The 26,504-nt window shown below is 46.7% G+C and overlaps 1 protein-coding gene across 6 annotated transcripts in view; it reads left to right on the forward strand.

The window, feature by feature from the left end:
- The window catches only part of NINL (ninein like), a 1,017,292-nt gene that overhangs the window by 985,347 nt on the left and 5,441 nt on the right, over positions 1-26,504 (forward strand). For all 6 annotated transcript variants that reach the window (XM_069607820.1, XM_069607817.1, XM_069607819.1 and 3 more), the window contains one exon: positions 7,386-7,598. In XM_069607820.1, the coding sequence (XP_069463921.1) occupies positions 7,386-7,598 (213 nt within the window). The remainder of the gene's footprint in view (positions 1-7,385; positions 7,599-26,504) is intronic.

A 26,504-nucleotide genomic window follows, 5' to 3' on the forward strand; every position in this document is an offset into this window, starting at 1 on the left:
AACGCAACATATATACTGGGCTCCTTCCTGGCTCTGACCCTTTGTAATAGCAAATCCACCTATCTGATGTTGTGTGTGGTGGAAGAGCCAGGCCGTAAACCAGTATGGAACGGATACAACAGATTCTGTGTCTCAACCCAACTCCATAAGACCTTTAAAACCAAGTAGGCAAAAAGTTTGCACGTAGAATCAAGTAAGGAGAGGAGCCTGTAATTACCGGGTAAATCTTGATCACCTTTCTTAAATACTGGATGCATGAACGAACTACACCAAGATTGCGGAGGCCTATGTTCCTGACATATTCTGTCAAAGAGTAAATCTAAAATCAGAGACCAGCTAACTTCTATACCTCTGTTTGATCCTTGCTAGTGAAACCTTCCGTTCACTCAAAGGGCCCAAAGGTTTTTGAAGTGCTCCAATTTCACGGTGCATAAACCACCTGGCATCTCTTATCTTAATGTCAAATGGTACTGTTCGTCTGCCACATACAATAGGGCAATTACCCGGTATTGATCCAATCTTAATAATAAAGCCAGAGAGCCATTGCACCAGCTCATCAGCCGAACATTGCTGCAGGTAAGAAAAATCACAAGGAAAGGCTCTCCCCAAAGCCTTAGTGATCCTCTAAGCGTTCATGGCCATCCACCGTATGCGGCCCGCAGCATGATCAACCCTAATATCCATCAATATCACTTGGACACTGGATTCCTTCCAGTCTAGGGCCAATTTAACTGACAGTAACGCATGGTCACTAAAGGTGTTCTTAAGGACTGCAAAATCAACCACTCTATTCAACAATGTGTTATTCCCTCCAACATAATCAAGTGTGCCCTTGGAATGACCATTACCCTAGCGTACGTCTCTTCAATAAGGTTAAATCCCAAGCTCTAAGAAAAGTTAGCCATTTGTTGTCCTTTGTGCATGTCTTAGAATCCAGCATCACACTCCCCGGCATCACATGTTTATATTGCGCAGCTAACAGCCTATCTATACAACGGGAGTTCAGGTCTCCACCAGTAATAACCAACTTATGCTCTGGGCTAACCAATCAGTATCTGGTCGATGGAATTAAAAATGGCTTCAGTTATTTCATTACCTGGAGGGTCATATATGGTTAAGGCCAACAGCGATGTGTCTCCTGAAGCAACACAGAAGTACACCTCATTAAGTTTTCCTAAGACATTTCAACCCCAATCCTTCTGGAATTAAAACCCTGTTGTATGCCTCTAAAAGACCCCAGAAGGACACCCCTTATTGCCACTCACAGCATGTTCTTGATAAACATGATAGTCGGGTACCACAATAGAGTAGGTCAGGAAAGTCTCCTACAACATAAAAATCTCATAATTCATTAACATTCCAATCGAACCACCTATAAAAGTAAAATGGGAAAACCCCTGTGTGTTTCTAGGAAGCCACATATGCAGTTCATTTAGAATTAGTGATCAAGGTTGGGAGTACGCTTCCAAGCCATTCCCAGTCTTTGTTGTTGTCATAGTTGGCGTCCTTCGAATTTAGCAGGGGCTCCGCCGTACCTTGGTGCCCTTTACTACAGGTAGGACAACAGCTGGTTTTTGAAACACTGTCAGCGGATACATCAAGAACATATCCCTTGTTACGCAAAGAATCTGAATAAATTCGGACAATAGTTGCAGACTGTGGTAAATAACAATAAATACAAGCTATGTTTCGCCCTTCCAATTTCATAGGCTCAACAAAGTCAGTCTGTAGAATTTAATACACGTAAAAAGGGTATTCTATGCAAAACAGTGAGCAACACTGATCGATTTAACATCATCTTAGTAGAGTCAGCAGATCTGATGGTCAAAGACGGTAGTAGCAGTTGAGGTAAAGTTGGTGGCATGCTCATTTGATTGTCCCTGACCTAAGCTGGGTGGCCACACTTAGCCCTTGTGAATCCCCCTGACCCCCATAGGCAACGGCAGCTCCGCTTCACTTGCCATGGAGACCTCAGCATCTTCCATTCACTGAGTTTATATTATCCTTGAACACCTAGCTAGTCAATGTACCAGCATTTTTCAGAGATATTTTTTGCCTGCGAACAATCCTCTTTCTCTGCTTCTTATTTCTAATAGCTGAACCAGGTTGAAATATAGAGTTTAATGGGCAAATCCGCACCGCTGGAATAACCTGATTCACTTTATTGCCTTTACGTGCTCGCAGTTTTGTCCAACACCTCTGCCTTCGAGTGAGATATAGGAAGTCTGTGGAGTTATCAATCGGACTCCCACTTGACTCCTCCACCACCTCAACAGCGTCTGTGTCCCTATTTTCGTCTGCATCAGGTGCTTGAGTTGTACTCTGTTTCAATGCAAGAATCCACCCTCAAGGGACGCGGAGCATTTGTAGCCTTTACTTGTAGGAGCAAAGCGCCCTGGGACTTCAGATCTTCTTGAATTCTCCCACACAACTTAATCAACATTTTTAGCCCAAACTGCACGATCCCCAGTCCTGGAATAGTCAGGGAATCCAGGGGGCGAGAAATATCACCTCCGGTAAAAGATGAACATTGAGGGGTAATACCCTCCTCATTGAACTCATTCACAGAATCGGAAAATAAAACCAGGGTGGTTTAAAGTCTGGTAGTAAGGGGCCGTAAGGCTTTCTGGGCTAAGTCACCCCACAGTCATCTGCCCTTCGGAAGCAACCTTCAAACTGCTCTGGAGTGCATGACATAACTCCAATAGAGAATTAGCCAAGTGCTCAATCACCTCAGTTAGAGAAGGGAGCGGAGGGCCATGCACTATAGCCTTTGTTACATCAGGTTGGAAAAAGGCTGTTATTTTCCTGCACCCTTGCTCACCCACAATTACAGCCTTCGTAGTTGGTTCTGCTACACCATGATCCCCACTTGGGAGACCGCCCTGACTTTGCCCGTGTTAACACATTCATTGTTAGTCTTTTTGTTTTTATATGGTTGTTTACACAAGTTATAACATTGTTTTTTGTACTGTTCTACCCTGCATCCTAACGTGTATTTAAAGAGCCCAATAACCCAGGTAAACAATAAAAAGTACTGTAGGGTGCGCGTGCACACCCCCACTTCAAAACCAATTCCACATGTGAGAAACCAGGTGATGTCTCACCCACTAGTCCCCGGGGCTCTGTCATCCAGGTGGCCAGGACATGGCCGTCACTTTTGGATCCAGTTCCTGGGGGTGAACCAGTGCGGGAGGACCACCTGGATGACGGGTCTTCGGGGACACTGGATGGTGAGACGCGGGATCCCATTCCCTGCAACACCTGTACCTCATCCTACCAGGTAGGATAGTTAGGAACTCTACCCCACCCCTTTTACAACACAAACACTTTCACACGGACAGCCCGCTATGAGAGAAAACAGATTAACACACAAGCAGTATACCTGATGTGTCCCAATACAATTGTCAGGTAATTGCTGACCATTACACACACACACCTGACTTCCATTAAGCTTGCCCACATGGGTAATGGGTGGGGCACGAGAGCACACTCTGAGCAGGGCAAAGCACACAAGGAAAACAGCAGTTTCAAGACTGCAGCTGAACGAGAGAAGAAAGACAGCAAAACAGAAGGGGATTGCAAGGAGGGGAAGTTTCCTGGCCCTTTTCGACAAGAAACTGTTACTTTCCAGAGACCTCGAGAATCTAAAGCGTAAGACCAGGAAACCAGGCTAAAGCATCCTGCTTTGTGTGTCGGAGATACCCGGGTCCCTCCTGTGTCAATAATCAAGGCGGGGAGAAGCTTCCGCCACTGTTACCGACCTTGGCTCCAAGACCAAAGCAGCGCCAGTGAAATCAACACAGCCACTGAGTTGGGGAGACCGATACAAGACTGGTCTGTGTTGACGCCAAGGTTGCAAGCAGCAACATTGTATGGCGAGCACTGGAAAGAACATTGTTAAAACGTGTGTGATAAGAGACTCAAGTAAAGTGAACTGATAAGTGATTGAACATTAAAAGTGAGATCCAATACCTTTGACGGAGCGGTACAGCGCTGCATGGATGCTCAATCAAAGGTCTCTGTAAGGAATCCAGCTGAAAAGTGGCAAAAGTGAAAGTGAGAAAAAGGTTATATCAAGAAGAAAATGAGTAATTGTGGATCGAAGTGGTCCCGCGACGGGACAAGCAAAATCCCGCTCACAGTCGCTAGTCTTTTCGATTTGGATAAAGTAGAGAAAGTTTGGAAAAGTAGATCCATTTGGCCCAAGCCCTGCGGAGGGAGGCTAATAGAAGAATTTGTGTCAAAGTGGGTCTGGGCCCGGTTGAGAGTCCCCCGGGGTGAACAGTAAATCACCTGAGAGAAGTTGTATGTGAAATCCTAAAAAAAAAAATAACTTTGTGTGAGAGTGGGTCTGATCCCGGCGGTCAAGGACCGGAGGTGAACAGTAAATCACCTGAGAGAAATTAGAAAGGAACTTTAATGTTTGTCGTGTTGTATCAGGCCCACGGAAATAAGAGACTTGAGTGTGGCAAAGAAACTTTGGCACAGACGGCCCTGATGGTGAGGTTTTGAACTGCAACCTTGTGCTAGAGAAGCCAGAGAGTGTGCTAAGCTTGAGTGTGCCGACTGTCCCGTGCTGAAAATGAGGGGAAGGGAAGCCAACGGCTTGAATATCCTGACATTATTTCTTGTTGCATAACATTGTTTCCCACACTATTTGTATGTAGAAGTCAGAATTGGCAATAGGTTTATTAGTATAAGCCCTTTCATTTTGACGGACTTGACTAGATCTGCATTCTTTTTTTTATGGTTGTAGCTTGCTCCCATCTTTAGATTTAGGATTAGATGAGCGTTTTTCAAACCAAATTGAAGTTCAATAAACACCCTTGAACTGTGATCACTTGTGCCTTTCTTTTTGATACCATGCATACATCACACACTCCACAAGGTATGCAAGTAAATGACCCAAGCAAACACAACTCAAAGGGATCCCCACAGTCGCTGTGTCACTATACAGTAGAGTGTAAGAACAGCCTGGGCACACCCACCATCCAACGGTATTAGCAGGGTACAAAATGTAAGGCCAACAAGACTAGCACCAGTCAAGTGACTGTGCTGGCGATCCAGAAACTGACGCTACTTAAGGCCCACCAGGTACCTACTGGAACCCTCTGTCCTTTGCTCCCCTGTCCCCGACCACTTGTGGGTCTCCTGTCATCGAGTGTGAATACTGCAAGCCAGCTCCAAGCAAACAGAGAGAAGCGAACAGGGCTGCGCTCTCTACGATGCAGTTTCTGTGTTCCTTAGAGGAAGGAACCTAACAACGGCACAATGTCACACTTCTGGCCATCAAGACACACCAGTGTTTCGTAAAGAAACAGAAACTGGCCTCTTCTGAGAATAATCGGGCATTCCCAACAAAATCCCCAAATCGTCAAGTGCTATTAGTATGACTTTTGCTCAGACTTCTCAGAGTCCCATGCTTCAGTCGACTTCCAGAAAACATGAGTTACCCTTAATGTGAAACCCTCCAATAAGTGGGATGTTGATTCAACATTTCATACCCCAGAGCTGCCATCGTCTTCTGAATCTCCTGTAAAGCTTACCCTCCTTTCCACTGTTTACCTGGTTACATTAGCAAACAACCTAATGCGTCTACCTCGAAGTTCTAACAACTTTTTTTGCGTCATAGCGCAGAATCAGATCTCTGGCCCCAGGATTGCTCAAGACCACAACTACTGTCCCTTCAGCGCCTTTGTTGGCCTTGAGAAGGGTTAATGATTTTCCACCCCCCAAAAGCAGAGAGAAGGGGTTGGATATCAAAGAATGGCCTTGCAGGAGGCAGCATATTAAAAGCTGGATCTTGCAAGGTGGTTCTTTGCTTGGTGGGATTCGGATCAAGATCAACATAAATTGTTTCCCTCCTGTACAGCTGGGAAATCCAGCAACCTCAAGTTCATGAAACGTTTGCTCGGCTTCCCTCAATGTTGCCAGGGATGTTTTCACTGCCTTTGCGGTCGTGGCCATTGCCTCACTGCCTGCCTCTTCTTCCAATAGCCTGATGGCTGTTTTACCAATCTTTACATCCGATGCTGTATAGTTGGTATAATGTTCTCCCCTTTTGTAATCACCAGCATTTTCCCTGCTGTTGCTGCATCGCTATCAAGATGCACCATCTCAAATGTGGAGGACCCAGTCTAGAAGAAATTACTTTCACTTCCTTGGTAAAGACCCACTCATGACTTCCAGAGGAACTTTTCTCAGCAATTCATCAGCCAAGACCATTCACAACTCCACAAGTCCAAGGTCATGGAGGCCAAAGTTCTGTCTACTCAATTGTGTCCTCAGAATACCAATGATGGCTGGCGTGGGATAGTGTAGGGATGCTGACATGATGCAGCCCACCTGCAGCTCTGCTCGCCCTCCTCCGTGTTACAGCTGGATAAGGTACAGGGGAGCACGTTCGCGAAACTCTGTTAACCGCAAACCTTCTGCGTTCCAGTTTGTGCTCCTCTGCATTTTCACCTCTCAAAGCACCACAGTTGGCTCAGCTGACTGCAGACAAGACAAGACAAACACTGTCATAATCTTGCCAGACCTGTGTTTGCAGAAAGGACAAGATCGATGTGGATGTGGGATCCAGTAGTCTCCCACGGGCTGCAAAACCAGGTTTAGGGAAGGGCTCCACCCCCACACAATATCGGCCTCTGAGTGGTCCTCCATGGACCTTGCCCCTTTAGGCGGTCCCAAGAGGGGAGTCTTTGCTGGAGTTCTGCAAATGAGCAGTCGTCGTGGAATGTTGCTGCATCGGCCCCACATCCTTGTGCTTAAGGATATTTTGGATGTCTGCATTCAGAGGTACAGATCCGTTTCTTGAAGTCATACCTTAAGTAGGCTAATTGATAAAATTCCTACGAAGCACCTACTCCAACTTAAGATGCAGCTTTCTCCGAATCATCCCAATAATATTGATATCATGTCACTATTAATTTTTACCTTTTCACTGAAAGACAAAACAAATAATGCTAGTACGAGTTAACTTTTCCATACAAAAGAAGAAAACCGACTTGAATTCAAGACTTTAGAAATGGGGTGCCATATTGCTCCAAAATCAACTGGCTGCAGGCCCACATGGTTAAGAAAGGGTTACGATGGCAGCTGCTTCTAAAAGCAGCAATTAACGTATTATCTTCCAGATACCTTATCTGCGGGCAGAGACTTCTTTTTTAAATTGACTAAATTTGACAATATTTTAGATGACCAGCAGATTTGTAACTGCAAATGACCCATTTCCTTTAAGACAACTGTTCTTTCAATTTTCTGTGCAGTTGTGGTGATTTTGTCACTATGTGTTTGTGAGCCATTACCGCTTCACACCGATACCCCTCCACATTAATCCATTCATCATATTTCTGTATTTTTTGTTTTTTTATGAAATGCAGTTATTAGAAGCCAACACAAGATTAACACTTGCCGAGTCGCAGCATATGCGGGAAGTGCAACATTTAAAAGAGAAGATCCATGGTGCTGTGCCCAAGGATCAGCTGAACAAGCTGCAAGCAAAATTGCAAGAGGCACAGGAGAAGGTCCGTCAGCTGCAGGAAAGTCTTCGACTGCAGGCAGAGCAGGCCCACAAGCAGCTGGCTTTACAGCAGGTAAGAATGATTTCACATCTATTTGTATTCTCTTCTCTTGCTTTATAAAAAGCAGCTCTAGTAGCTTAAGCTCACCTTTGTTATAAAGTTAGCTTATTGGGCCTTGCATTGCGCAACCTCATTTCGATGTCCTCTTAGAGCTTAAGGAGCTGCAAGAGATGTGATGTGGTAAGGCAGGTTTTTCAAAGTCTCTCCTTGGGGGTAGGACTTTGAGAAGCAAACCTGGGGCAACAAAGTTTTTTCAACCAGAGTTAAACCTGACCACTCTCTTGATGGTAACCAGGCTGATCAATCAGGCTGAACTAAGGATGGAGTGGATACTGGTGAGTAGTACAGTTAATACTTACAGAGACGATGAATAAAAGGCATCAGATAGGTAAGTGCCAAAATACTCTGATGTATTACATTATCACACTAAGGCACGTTTATACAATTAAAGATAAGTAAAAAATAACTATTTACTGAAAAACCCTTAGTTGTGGTGCAATTAAGTTGGGCATATTTTGCAAAACAAAACCATTGAAATTCAGCAGATGTGGGAAGTCATGACCAGCTGAACTTGGGGCGTTTCTGTTGATGTCCCCCATAATGCCATTTTGTATGTCATTGTGAATCCCTTCTCTTATGTATGTGCTCATGGGTTTTGCAATGGGAACGCACCAAGAAGCTCCAGACCCGCTAGCTGTTAGGACAGTTTTTGTAAAGTCCAACTAAGGGCTTCATAAAACCATATCTGAGGGAGTGTAAAACTCCACTCTTAGTTTAAGGCTGTACCACCTGAAAACATTTGGTAGCGTAGACAGAGCAGCCAGGCTTATTTTAGGAGGGAGAGAGGGCTGTAGCTATATGCAAAGAAATTGTAGCATACATATGGTCCCCAAAAAACTGAAACACTATGTATTTTAAAAAATAAAGGTTTTATTTAAGTACAAGTAGGCCAAGATCGATTTTGGGGAAGTAAGTACTATAACGTATCATATAAACGTAATTATAAAAACTAACTCAATACTTATGGTTTGCAAACCAAAGTATAGCCATATTTAGATTACAATACGCAGTAAAGGTGATTCAAACCTATGACACATTCAGAATGGCATTAAGCTGTTCTTGGAGAGTAAAAACAGTTACTTTTAGATTACAATAAGTAATTCAATGGTAATAGACACTATTTGTCCCAATATTCAGTGTTATTCAGTTTAGACACACTTAGGCCAACTATGTTATAAGTCTGTCGTGCAACATGTATAACTTTCTTCTATCAAGAATGGATACAGTTACATACCAATGTTACTTTTTAGAACCCAGTTCAGAGGGAGTAACTTAGCTTGTATACTTTCCAGAGGGGCCTTTAGCTACTCATGGATAAGTAAAAACCTAGTGAAACTATTTTAGAAGTGCCCAGAAGCAATACAGGCAAAGCACAACCCAACGGGTGAGTAATTTACCATGTACTCTTCTAACCACACACAGAGTGACTTCAGTCATGCCAGTTAGAGTACTTATTTGAATTAACTCCGCAATTGTACAGTTTAAGAAAAGCAGCAGCTATTCAAGGTCAGTAAGTAACCTGATATACTTTTTAAAAAAGTGTATTACACAGTTCTAAGGTAAGTAGGAACTTTTACTATTTTGTAGGTGATATAAACCAGTTCAGGGAAAGCATAAGCCAGTGATAAACTTTAAGAAGGACAAATGTATTTCAAGGTAAGTAAGGAACCTCATACTTTTAAGAGGGGCTATAAGAAACTCAGACAAGTATCAACTCCAAGACTATTTTAGAAATGCACTAAATCGGATCAGGGAAAGCAAACCCCCACAACGCATATTTTGGAGAGCACACAGCTAATCAAGGTGGGTAAAACCTATTGGAAGGCTTTTATACTCACTGACTTTAGAAATTATAAAACACTACCAACATTATTACTTTTTCGAAGAGTGCAACACAATTTAAAGCTAGTAAAATAACTTCTATACTTTTTTTTAAAGGAGCAACAAGCAATTTAAAGGTAAGTATAAACATTAGAAACTTTGTAACATATTTTATTGTAGAGATACAGTTACAATACTAAAGCATTTAAATGTAAGTACTTTTACACTTGTTATAATTTCCAGACAGAAGCCTTATTATCAAAGTCCTTCCCTAGTCCATAGCATGTGTTTTCTCAGAGGTGAACGAGGGACCCTAGTGGTGAGGAGCCAGCTGTAGGCAGGTCAGGATAGGGTTCAGGTACAGAAAAGTCAAAGTTCCAGAGGATATCTTCAACAAGTAAGTATTTGCTTCAGAGTTAGTTAAGTGTTTAGGGACTTAACAGAAGGACTTCACTTCCTGTAGCTCTTTGCAGCATTTGTTATGGGTGAATGGTATGGGTGAACTCCCAAATACTCAAATTACCCACTCAACCTACAGGATTCACACAAGACTTACCCAAGCCAACACAGTACCTCAGCAGAAAAGAAGAGCTACTCAGTGGATGCCTTCAGGATGCAGCAGCAAATGACACAGTCCTTGGGTTCCAATGTCTGGAGACTGAAGAAATGGAAACTGAAGGAAAACTGGCGACAGTCAACGATGGGGGAGGCTTCCAACAAAGGATTCTTTACAGCTTCTTGCGGCTCTGTGGATTTTGCGCCCTTTTACTGGTACCTGATGAAGAACAAATATTGTAGGTCAGATTCTCTTCACTCTCTCGGCTCTGCACTCTGGTGAGGGGACTTCAGGGATTCGAATTGTGTCTCTGGAAGTCGAGCAGGAGTCCACCAAAGTTTTGGATGAAATCCGACTTCGGAAGACCATGCACCGCACACTGGCTTGAGGTCCCTGGGTATTGGCTTTACAGCCCAGCAAGGTCACAGTACGTTGAGGGATGGCTTGTTTTTCAGGTCTTCTCAAGACTAGTGTATCACACCAGCCTCTGGGTAGGAATCGTCGCATTCAGGACCCCCAGGTCGCTTGGAAGGAAGGGTTAGTTGAGACTCCGGTTACACAGCAGGTTCTCCAGTCGCTGGAAATGTTCACAGCTGTCATTTCTTCATCTTCCTCTACGGATTTGGTTCCAGTGGTCAACTTGTCAGCAGCTTCCAGGATCAGAGTATTTATCAGAAACTACAGCACAACCTCTGCAAACTCTCCCTGCTGTTTACAGAATCAGGATAGCCAGCCTCCCAGTGGGAACGGGTTCCTTTCAGGCAAGCTGGAAGACAAAGGGCTACAGAGTTTTGGACTCCCCCTCGCTTCCTGCCTTCTCAAACACTCTGGAGCCTCAGCTGGGAATACAAAGGATTCCCGCCAAAGACAAAACTTCAACCAGGGTCTTTCCCACCTAGAATGGAAGAAGACCTAATAAAAAACAAGCAACAAGAAATGGCGAAAAAAGGAGTCCACCATTCTAGCAGAATGGTGGCCCTCCTGTGCATTACCATGGCTGATTTGACAACCTGCTAGTAGTAATGACTAAAAGTCTTAAAAGTAGTTTCACTGCCACTAGCCATTCAAGTTAACTTGTAATTGTAACAAAAATGTTACCAGGTAAGTGAGAAAGGGAATACAGTGCATCTCCCCAGCACCCCACATAAAATGGGGTGTGCTGGCTCACTTTATAAAATGTAAAGGAGATGGGAATCCTATTTTACTTCTTGGGTACAGTAGCTCACCCAAGAAATAATCAGAGAAATAACAAAGGGAAGCCCAAAGGGGCAACCCAGCCTAAGTCCAAATGTTGTAGGATACTATAAATCTAAGCACACGCTATCGAGTGACATAAAAGGTCACCCATAAAAATAGTAAAAGACTAGGTGAGAGGGGGGAAAAGATTCCCACTTACCTAGTGACGAGGGAAAATAATCAGCAAGTCCAAGCAAAATGTTCTGGGGTTGACACAGGTCAGGAAGCTTATTCACTTTCTTGAAAAGATTACCTAACACTAGCCAAAGCCATTGGCCACGGCCTACGGCCTCTACATATTGCTCCAATAGGTTTCCTAAAATGAGGCCATAGCCATGGCCTTTGGCCAGTGGCCCGGGCCTTCGCCCATGGCCACACCACTGGCCTTTGGTGCTAGTCTGTCATCAGGAAGTCCAAAAGTAACTGTCCCCAGTCCCAAACCTAACTCTACCTGACACTACCGCTAACGTGAATAACTAAAATGGGCCAAAACAGTGTCTCTTCTCTTGGTCATCTCTGTTCTTGCCTTCATTCTAGCAGCTTTCTCTTTCAGTCTGTATCTTGTATCCTGTGGTTACTGATGCTCAAATGTGTCTGTTTTAGAATATATGCTTCTTTCAGTTATCTTCCCCAGTAGTCTCTCGAGACTCCCTTCATGAGCTCCTGTAGGTCTTCACATATGCTTGTGGGTTTTGTACATTCTTTAATGCAAGCTTTACAACAATTTTCCTTGGAATACTTTCTCACCCTCCTGTCTTTAGTCATATATCTTTTATTTTCTTGAGTGTTAGCAATCCCTTGGTTTTGTCTGACTTTATGCCAATTATGGTTTCTCCTCTCCTAGCTTCTTGGTACTCAATTGTCTCTTTTCTGATTCTGTTCCCTTAACAGTCTCTTTTCACAACACGTGTTACACTGATTTGTGGTGGGCTGTCTCCTCTCTTTAAGCCTCTGTACCTGGGGGTTCTTCCCTTCGTCCCAGGATATTTGCTTCTACTTTTTATACGTTTCCCATACAGTGTTATTCGTTACGTGTTGTATTCACTTCATATAACTCCAATACTGCTCATTTAAGGATCAACTTTAGATTTTGAGACAGTTCTCTCTTTCCCAGGTGGTGCCCCTGCGGCCTCCCACCTTTCCCGCTCTCCCTGGTACCTCTTCAGATGCAGGGGAACTTTGCAGGGCTTGGCACACAGTCGGTGTTCATTTTCCCGGTTCCTCTTCTATGTCTGGTCTCGCCGGCGTTGCGTTCTCGGCTCATCTGCAGCGGGATGTTGTCTATGGACGTAGGTAGCAGGAAGTTCGTATCACTCTCTCTGCGGGTGGTCTCTGCGTCGCTAACTGGGACCATGGCCCACCACCTGGTATGGGTATTTGGTTCCTGTTCGGGCAACGGTTCTCCTATTGCCGTATTCCACTGCTCTCTGGCTTCTCACTCTTACATTTACTCACCTGTCCAAAAGTCGCAGGCTCTGCAACTTCGCTCTGCTCTGCCTCTCCAAGGCGTAATCACATCAGCGTGCTTCCCCTGTGTACCATGCTCACTCTCATCCCAAGAGCTTCTTGTTCCAGTTATTTACACATCTCTTTTTAAAGAGACATTTCCTTTTCCTTTGTATGGCTGGTTTGTTCCCACATTCCCTGAAGCCAAATAAAAGGATGACAGATTAGTCTTCACACCTGGCAGACCCATATAGGCAGATATGGTATTGGATCAAGGGAGTTCCTCGTCGGAACAGGAGTCCTTGTCCCCTAAGGGGGAGTGACTCCCATTGAGGTCCCACTTGTCCAGACCCCATGGAAGGGTCTTGCGAAGCGGGCTCAGCCCCCTAGCCTCAATACCTGTGATTCGTCACAATGCCCACAAAGATTCCAGCACCCAGGCTGGATAGAAGTCCTTGCACCAGAGTAAAGATGGTGCTGTGTATTGCAGACGATTTGCAGAAATGGAATCTCCCATGTCCTGTAAAAAGCGATGCAGGTAGAGCAGGAAAGCTGACACGTTAGTCCCACCTGTCAAAGCGAGAGTCACTCTGTAAAGGTCTCCCCTGTCGAGCAGGTGGTCAAAGTCCAGAAAGCAGTGGTGTTGGTTGCGCTGTTGCTGGTTCATTCTGCAATCTTCGGACATCCCTCAGTCGTCTTTGTATCTCTTCCAGTTCCAGTCCAGCTCCTCTCGCTCAATCCAGAAATCAGCCCAACCTTCCAATAAGGAACTTTTGCAATAATCAAACTTGAAGGTGGATATTCATTAGTGCACAGCCAGCCTCCCAGAATCAGCCCAGCAACAGCCATGCCTAAAGGAATGTGGATTATGGGCAAACCACGCACTTCCTTACAGCTACAACACATTGGTCATCCTTCCCCTTCTTTCCGGGGAGAGCGTGTGAAAATGCATGAGGAAAGGAGACCTCCCCACCTGGAAAGGCCAAAGGATGGCCAACAAGGGCTATGCCATCTTGAACAGGACACAAGGGGTAGCCATTTGAAACATATGGTCTTCAAATATGCACTACCGCAGCTAAAAAGGCAGCACACTGTTGCATCCACAAAAAAGGTAAAACAGTAATTACTGTCACCAGCATGTTCAGGAAAAGCATGGAAAGTTAGTGTTACTGCCAACAAAATAAAGGGGACATTATGGAAGATGGATTGTGCAGCACAGTAAAAATCCATATTGTAAAAAAATGAATGGCATACAAAGGGATGCCATCCCCTGCACTTGTAAGCACATCGGCTACACTGTGTACCCAAAATGACATAGGAAAGGGGTCTGTAAGGGCCTGGTGAGGCGTGCTACCATAGGAAAAGCTTGGATGCAGGGTGGGCTCTCCAAGGGTGACCCAATTTCCTGGAATAACATTTTTAAATTTCACAGGAGTGAGGTTGAAGAACCTCACTCACCTTCCAAGCTCATGAAGAAACCCAGAAAGTCTAGCAGTAATGCTCGGGGGTTCAATTGAAGACAAATCTCTGTAACAGGTTGATTGGGGGTGTTTGACGCTATCACTAGGTCCCTGAGGGCAGGAAAGACCCTTATACACATATCCACTGCACATGTTCCCCTGACCATTGGAGATAGAACAAACACACCAGGCTTACATATAGCCCAGAATGCTCCTTTATCACAGTGGGAAAATATGGAGTGGATCTGGGAAAGCCAGCTACTAATTCTACGGTACGGGAGACTGTGGAGGAACCTTTCTCACACTCCATGAACAATTATGGGAGACCCATACCTCTCTCTGTTTAGCACCTATGCTGGCAGAGAGAAGCTCACTTTTCCACGGTTCAACAACCAGAAATAAAGATGGCTCCACCACTTTCTCATGCAACAGGGAGACGTGGAAGGGAACCTCATGTTTTCCACACAGCTACAACCAGAGTCTCCTGTCATGAACACCTCCATTCAATTAATTCCCTCTAGGTAAAACACGTACACATATATTACTTACCTCTGGTTACCGGCTCCACTATGCATTAGAGCCTGCATGGAAATAATCTGACCACAGTTTGGCTTTTTGGGTTCTGATGTTGACTTAGTAATGTGGGGTGCCTATGTCTGCAGACTCCTTTTCCCCCACCCCTTAGCATTATAATGTACTGAGTTTACCACCAGGTACAGGTTATCCATTTAGCTTTAGGAGTGGGAAGGGTCTGCTCTCAGCCCCTTTACTGCTGCTATATGTATATGTTTCCAACTAAAGTACTTCATTGAACTATGTGTAACCCTAGAGTAACTGTACCTATCAACTGGCCTCCTGCCCTACGTTGAGCGAAGCCTGTCTACTATTGCTACCCATAGAGGCTGTTTGGTCTGTCTTTTGGTTGGAACCCTATCTTTAGATGTTTTCATGTTTTCACACCCATGACTTAGGTCTGTGGAAACATCTCCCTACGGGATATATATATGTGAGTTTAATTATAAAGTTCTCTTGACTTTAATGTTGTAAGCTCGTGGTTAAAACATCAGAGTCAGCAGAAAAGGGATTGTATAACTGACAGGCAAATATTGGGTAGCTTACATCAGTTCTATAGTTAAAGTGAACATTGTTAACTAGTGATGCCGACTGGAGTAAGATTTGAATTGTAGTGTTTCTTTGTATTGGGGAACTGCTTTATTTTACCAGTGTTTTTGCATATTCATCTTGCCTTTCCCAACATTAGCAGACTTCACTTTAAACTATTTGTCCACTTATCTATAAATACAGGGAAAATATGCATGTCTATAAATGTACAGATATAGATGATGTAATAACATTGGTGCCAATCCCCTAATCGTGGACTCTGGTAAAAGGGAATGTGTCGGAGGCGGCCTCATTCTGTATTCCGCTAGCTGAGGTGCAGCTTGACATGCCTACTGCATTGGTCCAGCATTGCGTGTAGCACGCAGTTTCTCGGAAAGAGAGGGTCCCTTTCTCTGATTGAAGCGAGGAAGCAAGCGTGCTGCTGTTGCCGCTGTTCTTTGCAGAGAGCAGGAGCCGAGAGCGGAGCGGAGAGCGAGGCTGTAGCTGAATGACCACGTAGGCAGCGGGCCGTGGTGTCCTGGTGGTACTGCCTGCTGTGCCGTGCTGTCTGTTGAAAGTGGGAGCAGCTAGAATCTTTGGGCACAGGTGAGCCTTATATGGATGGGTGTTGTGGCTGTTGACATCAGTACAGGTTGGGCCCCTCCTTAACTACGGCCACCGCTGCACGCTCCCACCTCATCTCTGCGACTTACCAAATAAAGCTATATGAGGCAGTCTTTGATTATCTTAAAGGTTGTGGGTCTGGGGTGGCTCAACTGTGCTGTTCGAGGTGCAGAGTAGCGCAGCCTAGTGATACTTGGAGCAGGAGGGACTTATGGGCGTGTGTTGTGGCTTTTCTTTTAGCCCAGATCGGACACCTTCTTAGCCACAGTAATTTACACCCCTTCCCCAATCAAAGAGTTGAGACATAGCTAGTGGCAGTGGTCAGGAGACACTGGGGATTTATTCCCTTTGATCCTGAACCCTGTCACAATTAAGATAGTCTCTCTGTGTTCTGCTCTTCAAACAGTTGTGAGTTGAACCTCTACTAGCCTATAACATAAATGTTTGCACACGGTTTGGGGTAATTTTGGCATGAGCAGTGCCTATAAAGACAAAAGTGAATGGCACCTACAAAAAAAGCCCACTCCTTCTAAATATAACCTAAGAAGAAAAAAGGAACAAGCTATGGTGGTCGCTGTAGACAAATTGAAAGGCAAGAAGAATAATCCCAAGAAGGGTATTCCTGCCGATCAAGGTAGAATCACAGGATTTTTTTCCATTGAATCCCCCAGTTGAAATAAACTCTACAGTTCTGGAGGCACCCATTGCGCGCGAGACGAACACCTCTAATTTGGGCAGCTGGCTGAATTTCGAAGATATTAATAACTCCCTTTTAGATCTATGCTTGAGCATACAAAGAGGCATGACTCCACAGCTAGCAGTGCCAATTGGGAGCATAGATATCCCACAGACGGAGAGCCAGTCTGAAGATAATATAGACCCATCTAATCTGGTGGGGACCATGGTCAGATTATCTGCCTCACCCAATTTAATCATTGACACTACCTCTGATATTGAAGCGGAAAAAGCAAGTAACAGCTATCCTGGTGCCAAGGAAACTGCTGAAGTAAAAGCATCTGTGGCGTCTCTGCAGTTTGCATTAAAAATCTTACTACAGATTTCTGGGCGTATATTGGCAAAAACGGATGCATTGATCAATGATAAAGCACAAAGACAAAATGTGGTTGAGGAGGTGGAATGTAATTTATCTGAAGCCATTCAGATGGCGAGCAAAATACAGCACCGACAAGCAGCGGACCCAGATCCAGTTCTATCGGAACATATAGACGTTCCACTTACACGTAAGCAGCGAAGAATGGCCAAGCAAGTAACTAGGGGGAAAAGAGCGAGTAGCCACGGGTCACCTTTGACAGAGCTGGTGATGACTTCTCTTCGTTCTAAAAAAGCTAAAAAGAGAGCTGCCCGTGCCAAGAAACGGAATGCTTTGGGGGATGGCCGACTGACTAGCTGGCTGATAGCGGAGGATTTGGAAGCCCCACACGGGGCTATGGAATTAGAGACTTCGATCATCGAGTCTATACCTGAGGAAGATCTTATTCCCTTAAACAACTCCAAGGCTGCGAGTGTCCGAGGCAGTCCATTCAGTCTGGCACTATCTACATCAGAATCTATTAATGAGGGTGATGAAGTTTGGGGAAACCGCATTTGTCTCATTAAAAATCTATATCAAAGTGGCGAATGCACATGGCTCTCACGATCGGAATTTCTGAAGAGAATGGTTTCAGTGCCCCAATTAAGAATACCACAATCTGATGACTTTCAATTCTTGGAACCATTGTCAGGATCCAACCCTAAGGTGTCAGCATTGCACTGTAAATTCATATCTACAGCCCAATTATTAAGGACATATAAAGAAGAGTTGAGGACAGTGGATATCGAGATAGATGCGAGTTTGAAGTACAACGAATCCAGCTGTCAGAAGCCAGAAACAGTTTCAGCTGACTCTATGGTCGCCTGCCCTAATCTACCAATTGGAAAAAAGGTGGAACTGACAGATGTACAATCTGTGCTGAAGTGGTTGGCGGAGGCATTACCTATGGTCATTGCATGCAAATAAAAATGATCTTTGGTATCATGGAACTGTCGGGGCTTTGCCCATTTATTAAATCCAAAGGGGCCGATGACTCAGTTAATTACACACAATTGCTTCGAGGGGATTGGGTCCTCCGACCTATTCCGTATCTATGACATGTAATCACCACAGCTGTGCTGCTTCGGAAACTTTTTTCTGCGTCCTGTGTCGATGACGTCGATGCGCCATCGTCGAGGACCTCGTCCGACGTCATCCGATGTGATAAGTAGGATGCACGACGCCCGTAGCCTCAGTTCCGTTTTTTCCGCGAACGTGTTGCTTCGTGAATCTCGGTTAACGCCTCGACTCTTTGGAGTTCTGTTCTTCTCGGTTCTTCGAACCTGTTCGTTTTTGTGTAAATCCTTCGTGTGAAGATGTCTTCTACTTCGTCTTCGACCCCGTGTCCGGGTTTCAAGAAGTGCGGGGAGTGTGGGTCCAAGATGTCGGTGACGGACTCGCACAACGCCTGCCTCTGGTGCCTCGGGGAGGCCCACGACAGGGATGACTGTATCGACTGCCAGTCGCTCACGTCCAAAGCCTTACGCGAACATAAGAAGAAGTTGTCGGTAGGTCAGGTGTCCAAGCCCCGGAAGTCGAAGTCTGCGGGGCTTTCGACGGATGATTCGAGGGGTGACTCTCCGCGTCATCGTCGGAAGTCTCGTGGGTCTCCTTCTAGGAGTCGGTCTCGCCACTCCTCAGCCTCTTCGAGGCATTTTCGGAAGCGCCGACACCGGTCGTCTTCCAGGTCCTCTTTGGAGGACTCTGCCCGGCACGTCGCTTACCCCAACAGCCGTGCGACGCCAGAGGAATGGGCTTCCTTCAGGAAGAAAATGCTGGCGATTCTTGAGTCGCAGGGTACTAAGCCGTCCGCGCCCCCGAGTGGGGTCGGTTGTGAGAGGTCGAGAGACACCGCTCGCAAGAGTGGTCGGCACGAGTCACGGGAGAGGTCCCGTTCGGACAAGGAGACTCGTTCTCGACGTACCCGTTCCAGGTCCCGGTCCTCGATGCGTTCGAGACCGTGTGCACCTGTGAGGTCTTCGAGGAAGACATCGACGTCTGAGGCGTCGAGGGCGTCGACAGGCTTTCTCGAGGCTCCGAGGAAGTCGTCTAAGCTGTCGACGCTCAGGTCGTTGAAGGACACGCTCGGGGCTCCGGCTTCGAGGGCTGTGTCGACGCCGCCGATGCTGGCGGCGCTGCATCTGACATCGACGCCGATTTCCTCGACGCCGATCCTCTCGGCGCCGATGCCTGTTCTCTCTACGCCGGCGCCGATTCGCTCGACGCCATCGACGCCTTTCGTGTCGGAGGTACCCCGTGGCACGGGAGAACCCCCTAGGAAGGCTCTAGTTAAGAGCAAGCACTCTCGGGTGCCTTCTTTTCGCCACCTGGAATATATTTCAGAGGCGGATGAGGATTCTGATGGCCTGGTTCCTAGTCAGGTTCCAGATGAAATTGTCTCGGGCCATAGTCAGTTTGACGATTTGAGGCAGTCACTGCATGATGCCAGTGGACTGGAAACCTCTCCGGAGGTGGAGTTTTGTAGGCCTGAGCCTGGCTCTCATGCCGATTCCTCGTACCGGCACCTTATGGCTAGGGTTTCTGACTACTTGGGATGGTCTGCTCCCCCAGGGGAGTTTGTGCAGGATGATCTAACGGACATCCTTGATGTTGGTCCCCCAACTGACCCGGTACTGCCGTTCCATATGGCTTTACAGAGAAGGGTGGCGGCGGCTTGGACTTCTCCAGAGAGTCTCCCGGCGGTGGGCAGATCCTTGTCGCGAAAATACCGTCCAGCCAGTAGCGACCCGTGCTACTTGACCAGGCACCCCACTCCGGAGAGTTTGGTGGTGCAGGCGGCCACGGCCCCGGCGAAGCAGGCGTCGTACCCTACCATCCCTCCTGATAGGGACGACAAACGTTTTGATGGCTGGGCGAAGAAAGTGTTTTCTTCTGGTGGTATGGCGCTTCAGGCAGCCAACTCCATTTGTGCCTTGTCTCGTTTCACACACACTCTGTGGAACTGTGTTGCATTAGCGGCTGAACATATTTCCAAAGGGGACGAACGGGATGGTTTCCTTGCTATGGTCCAGGATGGTAAGGATGCCATGTGAGTCCGTTCAGTCGGGTTTGGACTTAGCTGAATGCGTCAGTAGGTCCATGGCGGCGAGCACCGTGATACGCAGTTTTGCGTGGTTGCGGAAGTCGGGGTTTGCTCCTGATGTGCAGTCCCGGCTCCTCAACATGCCCTTTGATGGTGAACACCTTTTTGGCAGCAAGGCTGACGAGAGCCTTGAGAGGTTGCAGACCTCAAAAGCTGCAGCAAAGTCGTTGGGTGCTGCAGTTCGCCAACCTCCGCCTTTTCGTCCTAGGGGACAGCAGTGGAGGGGTGGTTCCTTTCGCTATTACTCGTCCTTCGGTAAAGCGAGAGGAGCTGGCAGTCAAAGAGGCCAACGCAGGGGTACCAGAGGTGGACGACAGGGTACCCGTGGTGCCAAGGCCGCTCGGGCAGTTGCCTCTTTGCCCTCAGGTAACGCCGCAGCCGCTCCCACTCAGTCATGAGGCCATGTCCCATGGTTTGCCGGTTGGGGGAAGGCTGGCGCAGCATCTTGTAGAGTGGCAAGCCATTACTTCAGATGTGTGGGTTCTGGAGATCATAACCCACGGCTACTGTCTTCCCTTTCGGCACAGGCCTCGCGACAATCCACCGGGGAACCTCTCTTTGCAGAGTCCGGATCCGCTCCTTGCGCAGGAAATTCAAGCCCTGCTGGAGAAAGGCGCCATAGAACTAGTGCCTGTAGCGGAGAGGAACAAGGGATGGTATTCCCCTTATTTTTTGATTTCGAAGAAAGACGGGGGATTGAGACCCATCATGGACTTGCGTGGTTTGAACAAACTCCTCAGGAAGGACAGGTTCAAGATGGTTACTCTCTCTCAAGTCCTCCAGGCCCTTCAGCTTCAGGACTGGTTGGTGTCACTCGACCTCAAGGATGCTTACTTCCATGTGCCGATCCATCCCAAGCACAAGAAGTACCTGAGGTTCACGGTTGGCGACTCGCACTTTCAGTTTCGGGTCCTGCCGTTCGGATTGACCTCCGCCCAAGGGTTTTCACCAAGCTCATGGTGGTGGTGGCAGCGCATCTCAGGCAAGGGGCGATTCACGTCTACCCCTACCTGGACGATTGGTTGATCAGGGGGAGCTCTCCCGAGCAAGTCCTGGATCATCTGTCCGTCACCTGCCACTCCCTTCACAGGCTGGGCTTCTCCCTCAATTTAAAGAAGTCCCATTTGCGGCTCCAGTACATCGGAGCAGTGCTCGACACTTCCCTGGGGCAGCGTTTTCCTCCCCAGGTGAGGGCTCTTCACATTCAGCAGATGGTGCACAAGTTTCAGCATGCCCAGTCGCTCCCAGCGTTCGAGTTCTTGAAGTTGCTCGGCCTCATGGCATCCTGCATTCTTCTGGTGCCAGAGGCTCGCCTGCGGATGAGATCTTTGCAGTGGGCACTCAAGACGCAATGGTCGCAGTCCTCCGGCAGGATGTCGGACCCGGTTCAGGTGCCGCCCTCGGTCGCCCGGGACCTTCTGTGGTGGGCCGTCGAAGGCAACTTGATGAAGGGGGCTCCATTTTGGCTTCCCTGGCCGGAGGTGACTATCGTGACGGATGCATCCCTCACGGGATGGGGAGCTCATGCCAACGGGCTGACAGTCAGCGGTCGTTGGTCTCCGTCGGAGTCCAGACTCCATATCAATCTGTTGGAGCTGAGGGCCGTCGGGCTAGCCCTGAAGGCTTTTCTGCCGACTGTGCGAGGAAAGAGTGTCCTGATCCTGACGGACAACACAGTGGCCATGCAATAGCTCAACAAAAAGGGGGGGGGGGCAGGGTCACTTCCTCTGTGCAGGGAGGTGATGCAGCTCGAGTTCTGGGCCATCCAGCAGGAAGTTTCGATCTCGGCAGTTCATCTGGCCGGAGATGAAAACGTGACGGCGGACGCTCTGAGCAGGCAGAGCGCAATCTCTCACGAGTGGAATTGGCTCAGGTGATTCTCCTGGAGATCTTCGCCCTTTGGGGGACCCCTCAAGTGGATCTCTTCGCCTCCAGTATCAACCGGAAGTGCGAAAAGTTTTGCTTGCGGGAATTTCCTCCAAAAGGAGCCTTAGGAGACGCGTTTGTGGTGGAGTGGTCATTCCCGCTGCTGTACGCGTTTCCTCCAGTCCCCGTCATCCCGCAAGTGCTGCGGAGGTTACGGAAGTTCGGTTCCCGGATGATCCTCATTGCTCCGGCGTGGGCTCGGAGGACGTGGTACCCGGACCTTCTCGACTTGTCCATCTGCCCTCCACGTCGTCTTCCCCACCGAGACGATCTGCTCTCACGGGAGGGGGGTCAGGTTCTCCATCCAGAGGTCAGTTCCCTCAACCTTCACTCTTGGCTTCTGAAAGGTTGAGGTATAAGGATTGGGACCTCCCTGAAGACGTGATGGAGGTGTTGCTTTCGGCCCGAAGGCCAGCAACAAAGTCTCTGTGCCGTTGGCGTAAGTTCTGCGACTGGTGCAGAGTTCAGAATGTGGATCCTTTTGCATGTGACATCCCCATGGTTCTGTCCTTTTTACTTTCTTTTGCCCACAGGGGCTTGCAAGTGGGTACCATTAAAGGTTACCTGGCGGCGCTGTCCATCTTTAAGCGCTCATCTGAAGAGTGTTCTTACTTTAAAATACCTTTAATTTCACAGTTTCTGAAAGGGCTCACTAATGTGTTCCCTCGTCACCTTTCCTGGTGCCCGGTTGGGATTTAAACCCTGTTCTTAAGTTTCTTATGGGTGCTCCGTTTGAGCCTTTACATTCTTGCCCTTTGCGGCTGTTAACTCTGAAAACTGTGTTTTTCGTTGCGGTTACTTCCGCTCGCAGAGTGAGTGAGTTACAGGCACTTTCAGTTAAGCCACCCTTCACTGTATTTCACAAGGACAGGGTTGTCCTTAGAGTTCGTCCTTCTTTTCCTCCGAAGGTAGTGACGGAATTTCATTTGGCCCAGAAGGTTGTTCTTCCGGCATTCTATCCTCCTCCGCATCCTGGTAAGGAAGAGGCGAGGCTCCATAGGCTTGATCCTAGGAGAGCTTTAAGCTTTTATGTTTCACGCATGTCCCGGGTCAGAGTGGACGATCAACTCTTTATTGGTTACGCTGGAAAGCGTTTGGGGCAAGCTGTGACGAAACAGACTTTGTCTCGCTGGATTATTTTGGCCATCTCGGAGTGTTACCGCTTGGCGGGTAAGGACCCACCGGCTGGCTTGCGGCCCCATTCTACCAGGGATATGGCTGCATCTACTGCCCTGCAGAGGGGTTTCCTATTCGCAACATCTGTGATGCAGCCACCTGGGCTTTAGTACATACATTTGTACGTCACTATTCCCTCGATTCCATCCGAGCACAGGATCTGGCCTTTGGCAAGGCGGTCCTTTGCTCTGCTATTTGATTGGCTATTCTAAATTTTGATTCTAAATTCTTTCCCTCCTCCTTGCTCTGGTACTGCTTTGGGAGTCTGTCATAGATATGGAATACGTCGTAGGACCCAATCCCCTCGAAGAACAAGTTACTTTCTTACCTGGTAACGTTCTTTCGATGGGATGGTCCGACGATGTATTCCATATCTCTCCCGCTCTGCCTTCCCCGCTGCAGAATTTCTTTTGCGATTGCAGCTTACGTTCCGCAAGGCTTTGTGTCTGACTGGCATTTGACTAATGTCACACGTTCTGTGGGAAAAAACTACAACTGAGCTACGGGCGTCGTGCGTCCTACTTATCACATCGGATGACGTCGGAGGAGGTCCTCGACGATGGCGCATCAACGTCATCGACGCAGGACGCAGACGCCGAAAAAAGTTTCCGAAGCAGCACAGCTGTGGTGATTACATGTCATAGATATGGAATACGTCGTCGGACCATCCCATCGAAAGAACGTTACCAGGTAAGAAAGTAACTTGTTCATCTGTCTGCAAGAAACATTGGCAATGAACTCCTTGTTCTTGGATGGGTTCAAGGGTTATCAGACATTTGCTAAAAGAGGAGAAAGGGGACGGCCCTATGGGGGGGGACTATGGATTGGGGTGTCTAATATCTTTTGCTCCAGGAGGATTGATGTGAGCCAAGACAACCACATGATTGCTGTTGAAATAGCGCATAAAGGCAAGGGGAGTACTGATAGAATGCTTGTGGTTTGCCTATATAATCCTCCTGGGCCAGGGATGAGAGAGCCAATACAGGAAGCCCTGCATGGGCTACTGGCTAATTGGTTAACAATTCAAGAGAATGCTTATGTTTGTGTGGTTGGAGACTTTAATGCACATATGCTAGGGGGGGGGGGCGGACTGAGAACTTCCAACTCAAAACTGCATCACAATGTGTAATGGTGCATCGTAAAGTAGAGGGAGAAGGGTTATGCTGAGTGCAATTTTTTCAAAATTGGGAGCTTGAGATGATCAATGGTAGAACAAAAAGTGATCATCCAGGTAAGCATACATGGAACAATGGGCCATCGGACAGTACATTGGACTATATCTTTGTTTCCCCGAGTATGTTACTTCCTGTTAACGATATGGCCGTTGTACCAACCAACTAGAGTGTTCAGGCCACATTGGCAAGTTCATTTGACACTCCTGAAATTGATATCCAACTGTGCAGCATGGGGAACATAATAGTGAATCATGCAGGCACTAGTATCCGGTGGTCCGATAGGAATGTACAACGAGCGGCGGAAGCCATAAACAATGCGTGCTACCCGGATTTTGAAGAATTCTAAGTGATGTCCATGGATGATGTTGAGGAATGGATTCACCTATTCTCTGACAAACATTCTTCAACCCCAGTAAGAGATATGATCAGTGAACAGGGGAAACCTCCTACATATGATAGGTCCATACGAGACACAAAGAGATTGTTGAGGGTGGAACTCAGACAAGCTAAGAAATCTAGCATGACATGGGAGACCTATCTCTCAACTATTAAGAGATTAAGGAATTGATATCGGGCAGATATAAAGGCTAAGAGAAATTTAGATAGAAATAAAACTTGGCAAAGGTTAGTGCAGACCATCTGCTCGAGGAAAGCATGCAAAATCTGGGCATTACTGAAAGAAGCTAGGGGGAATAAGACACGACAGACAGCAAACCTCATTGGTAGTGCCGAGTGGATTGTTTCTGGAGAACCGTAATATAGCAACCGAGTGTGAGGAAACAACGTTGGTAAGTAAAATACCATCTGAACTCACTATAGATATCTCCTATGACTCAATCTTGTCCGAGATCAAATTGTTGAAATCTTCTAGGCCCCCTGGGACCTAACGGACTGGCCAATATTGTAATTAAGAGCCATCCCGACTTTTGGGCTACATTGCTCAACATCTTCTTTGCGAAGATATTGAGTGTAGGTCAGGTCCCATGCTCCTGGCAGTCGGCTATCCTAATACCAATATTCAAAAAGGGGAAATCGCCTGGATCCTAATAACTACAGATTACTCTCTATGCTCGATACCACTAGTAAATTATTTGCCTCACTAATATTGAAAACAATACAGCTATGGGTGGATCGATCTAACATCTTATGCAGGTTTCAATGTGGTTTCAGGCAAGGCTATTCCACCACCCATAACCTTTTGGTTATGGACATTATGCGCAGTAGGGCGCGACAGAATGGACAACCCCCCCTGTACGCGCAACATGTCGATTTCAAGGTGGCATTTGATACTATTCCTAGAGAGAAACTATGGATGAAGCTACAAAAAACTAGGTTGCCCAGAAGATCTCCTGTACTATCTCAGGTTATTACACCAGAATACTAAAGGGAAATTGAAATTAGACCAGGAAGGCCATATGACTGATGAAGTTTTACAGAACGGAGGGGTTAAACAGGGGTGTGTGACTGCCCCCTTAGTGTACAATTTATATGTACATGATATACCTCTGACAATAGCCTTGGCTAATAATTGCCCTCTGAGCATTGGCAAAATCCCTTGCCCGGTTCTTGCATATGCTGATGATCTGGTGATATTTGATCACACCATTAGTGGATGACGTCGATCAGCCCTAGCCCTTTGGGAATACTCTGGAAACAATGGACTCGCTATTAACATAGAGAAAACTCACGTTATAAGATATACAAGTAAAAGAACTACACGTGTTGAGCTCTATGTTAATAGCGTTGAAATGACATATGTTCCTGTGTATAGATACCTCGGAATCGATTTTGAACCTAAAGGCGAATATCTTATATGCAAGCGTAACCGTATAAGAGCAACTCAAATTACAGCCCTCTTCAAAAGTTTACCAATAAAACAGGGAGGCTATACCCTTTGGGGAACTCGCCACCTATATATCCAAGTATTCTCTCCTATGATGGTGCATGGATTAGAAGCACTCATTCAACTGGAGCTAAACTGGTTACAACTGATTGAGGGAAAATATTGGAGGAAGGTATTGGGACTCCCGACCTGTATTCCAATGGCTCTTTTAAGACTTGAGCTCGGACTGATATCTTTAAAAGCATTGGTCTTGAAAAAGAGAGTAGGGCTATATTTAAAAATGGTAAATGGAACGAAAAAT

Source organism: Ambystoma mexicanum, chromosome 4q (assembly GCF_040938575.1).
Source record: "Ambystoma mexicanum isolate Mex_15411 chromosome 4q, UKY_AmexF1_1, whole genome shotgun sequence".
Lineage (NCBI taxonomy): Eukaryota > Metazoa > Chordata > Amphibia > Caudata > Ambystomatidae > Ambystoma > Ambystoma mexicanum.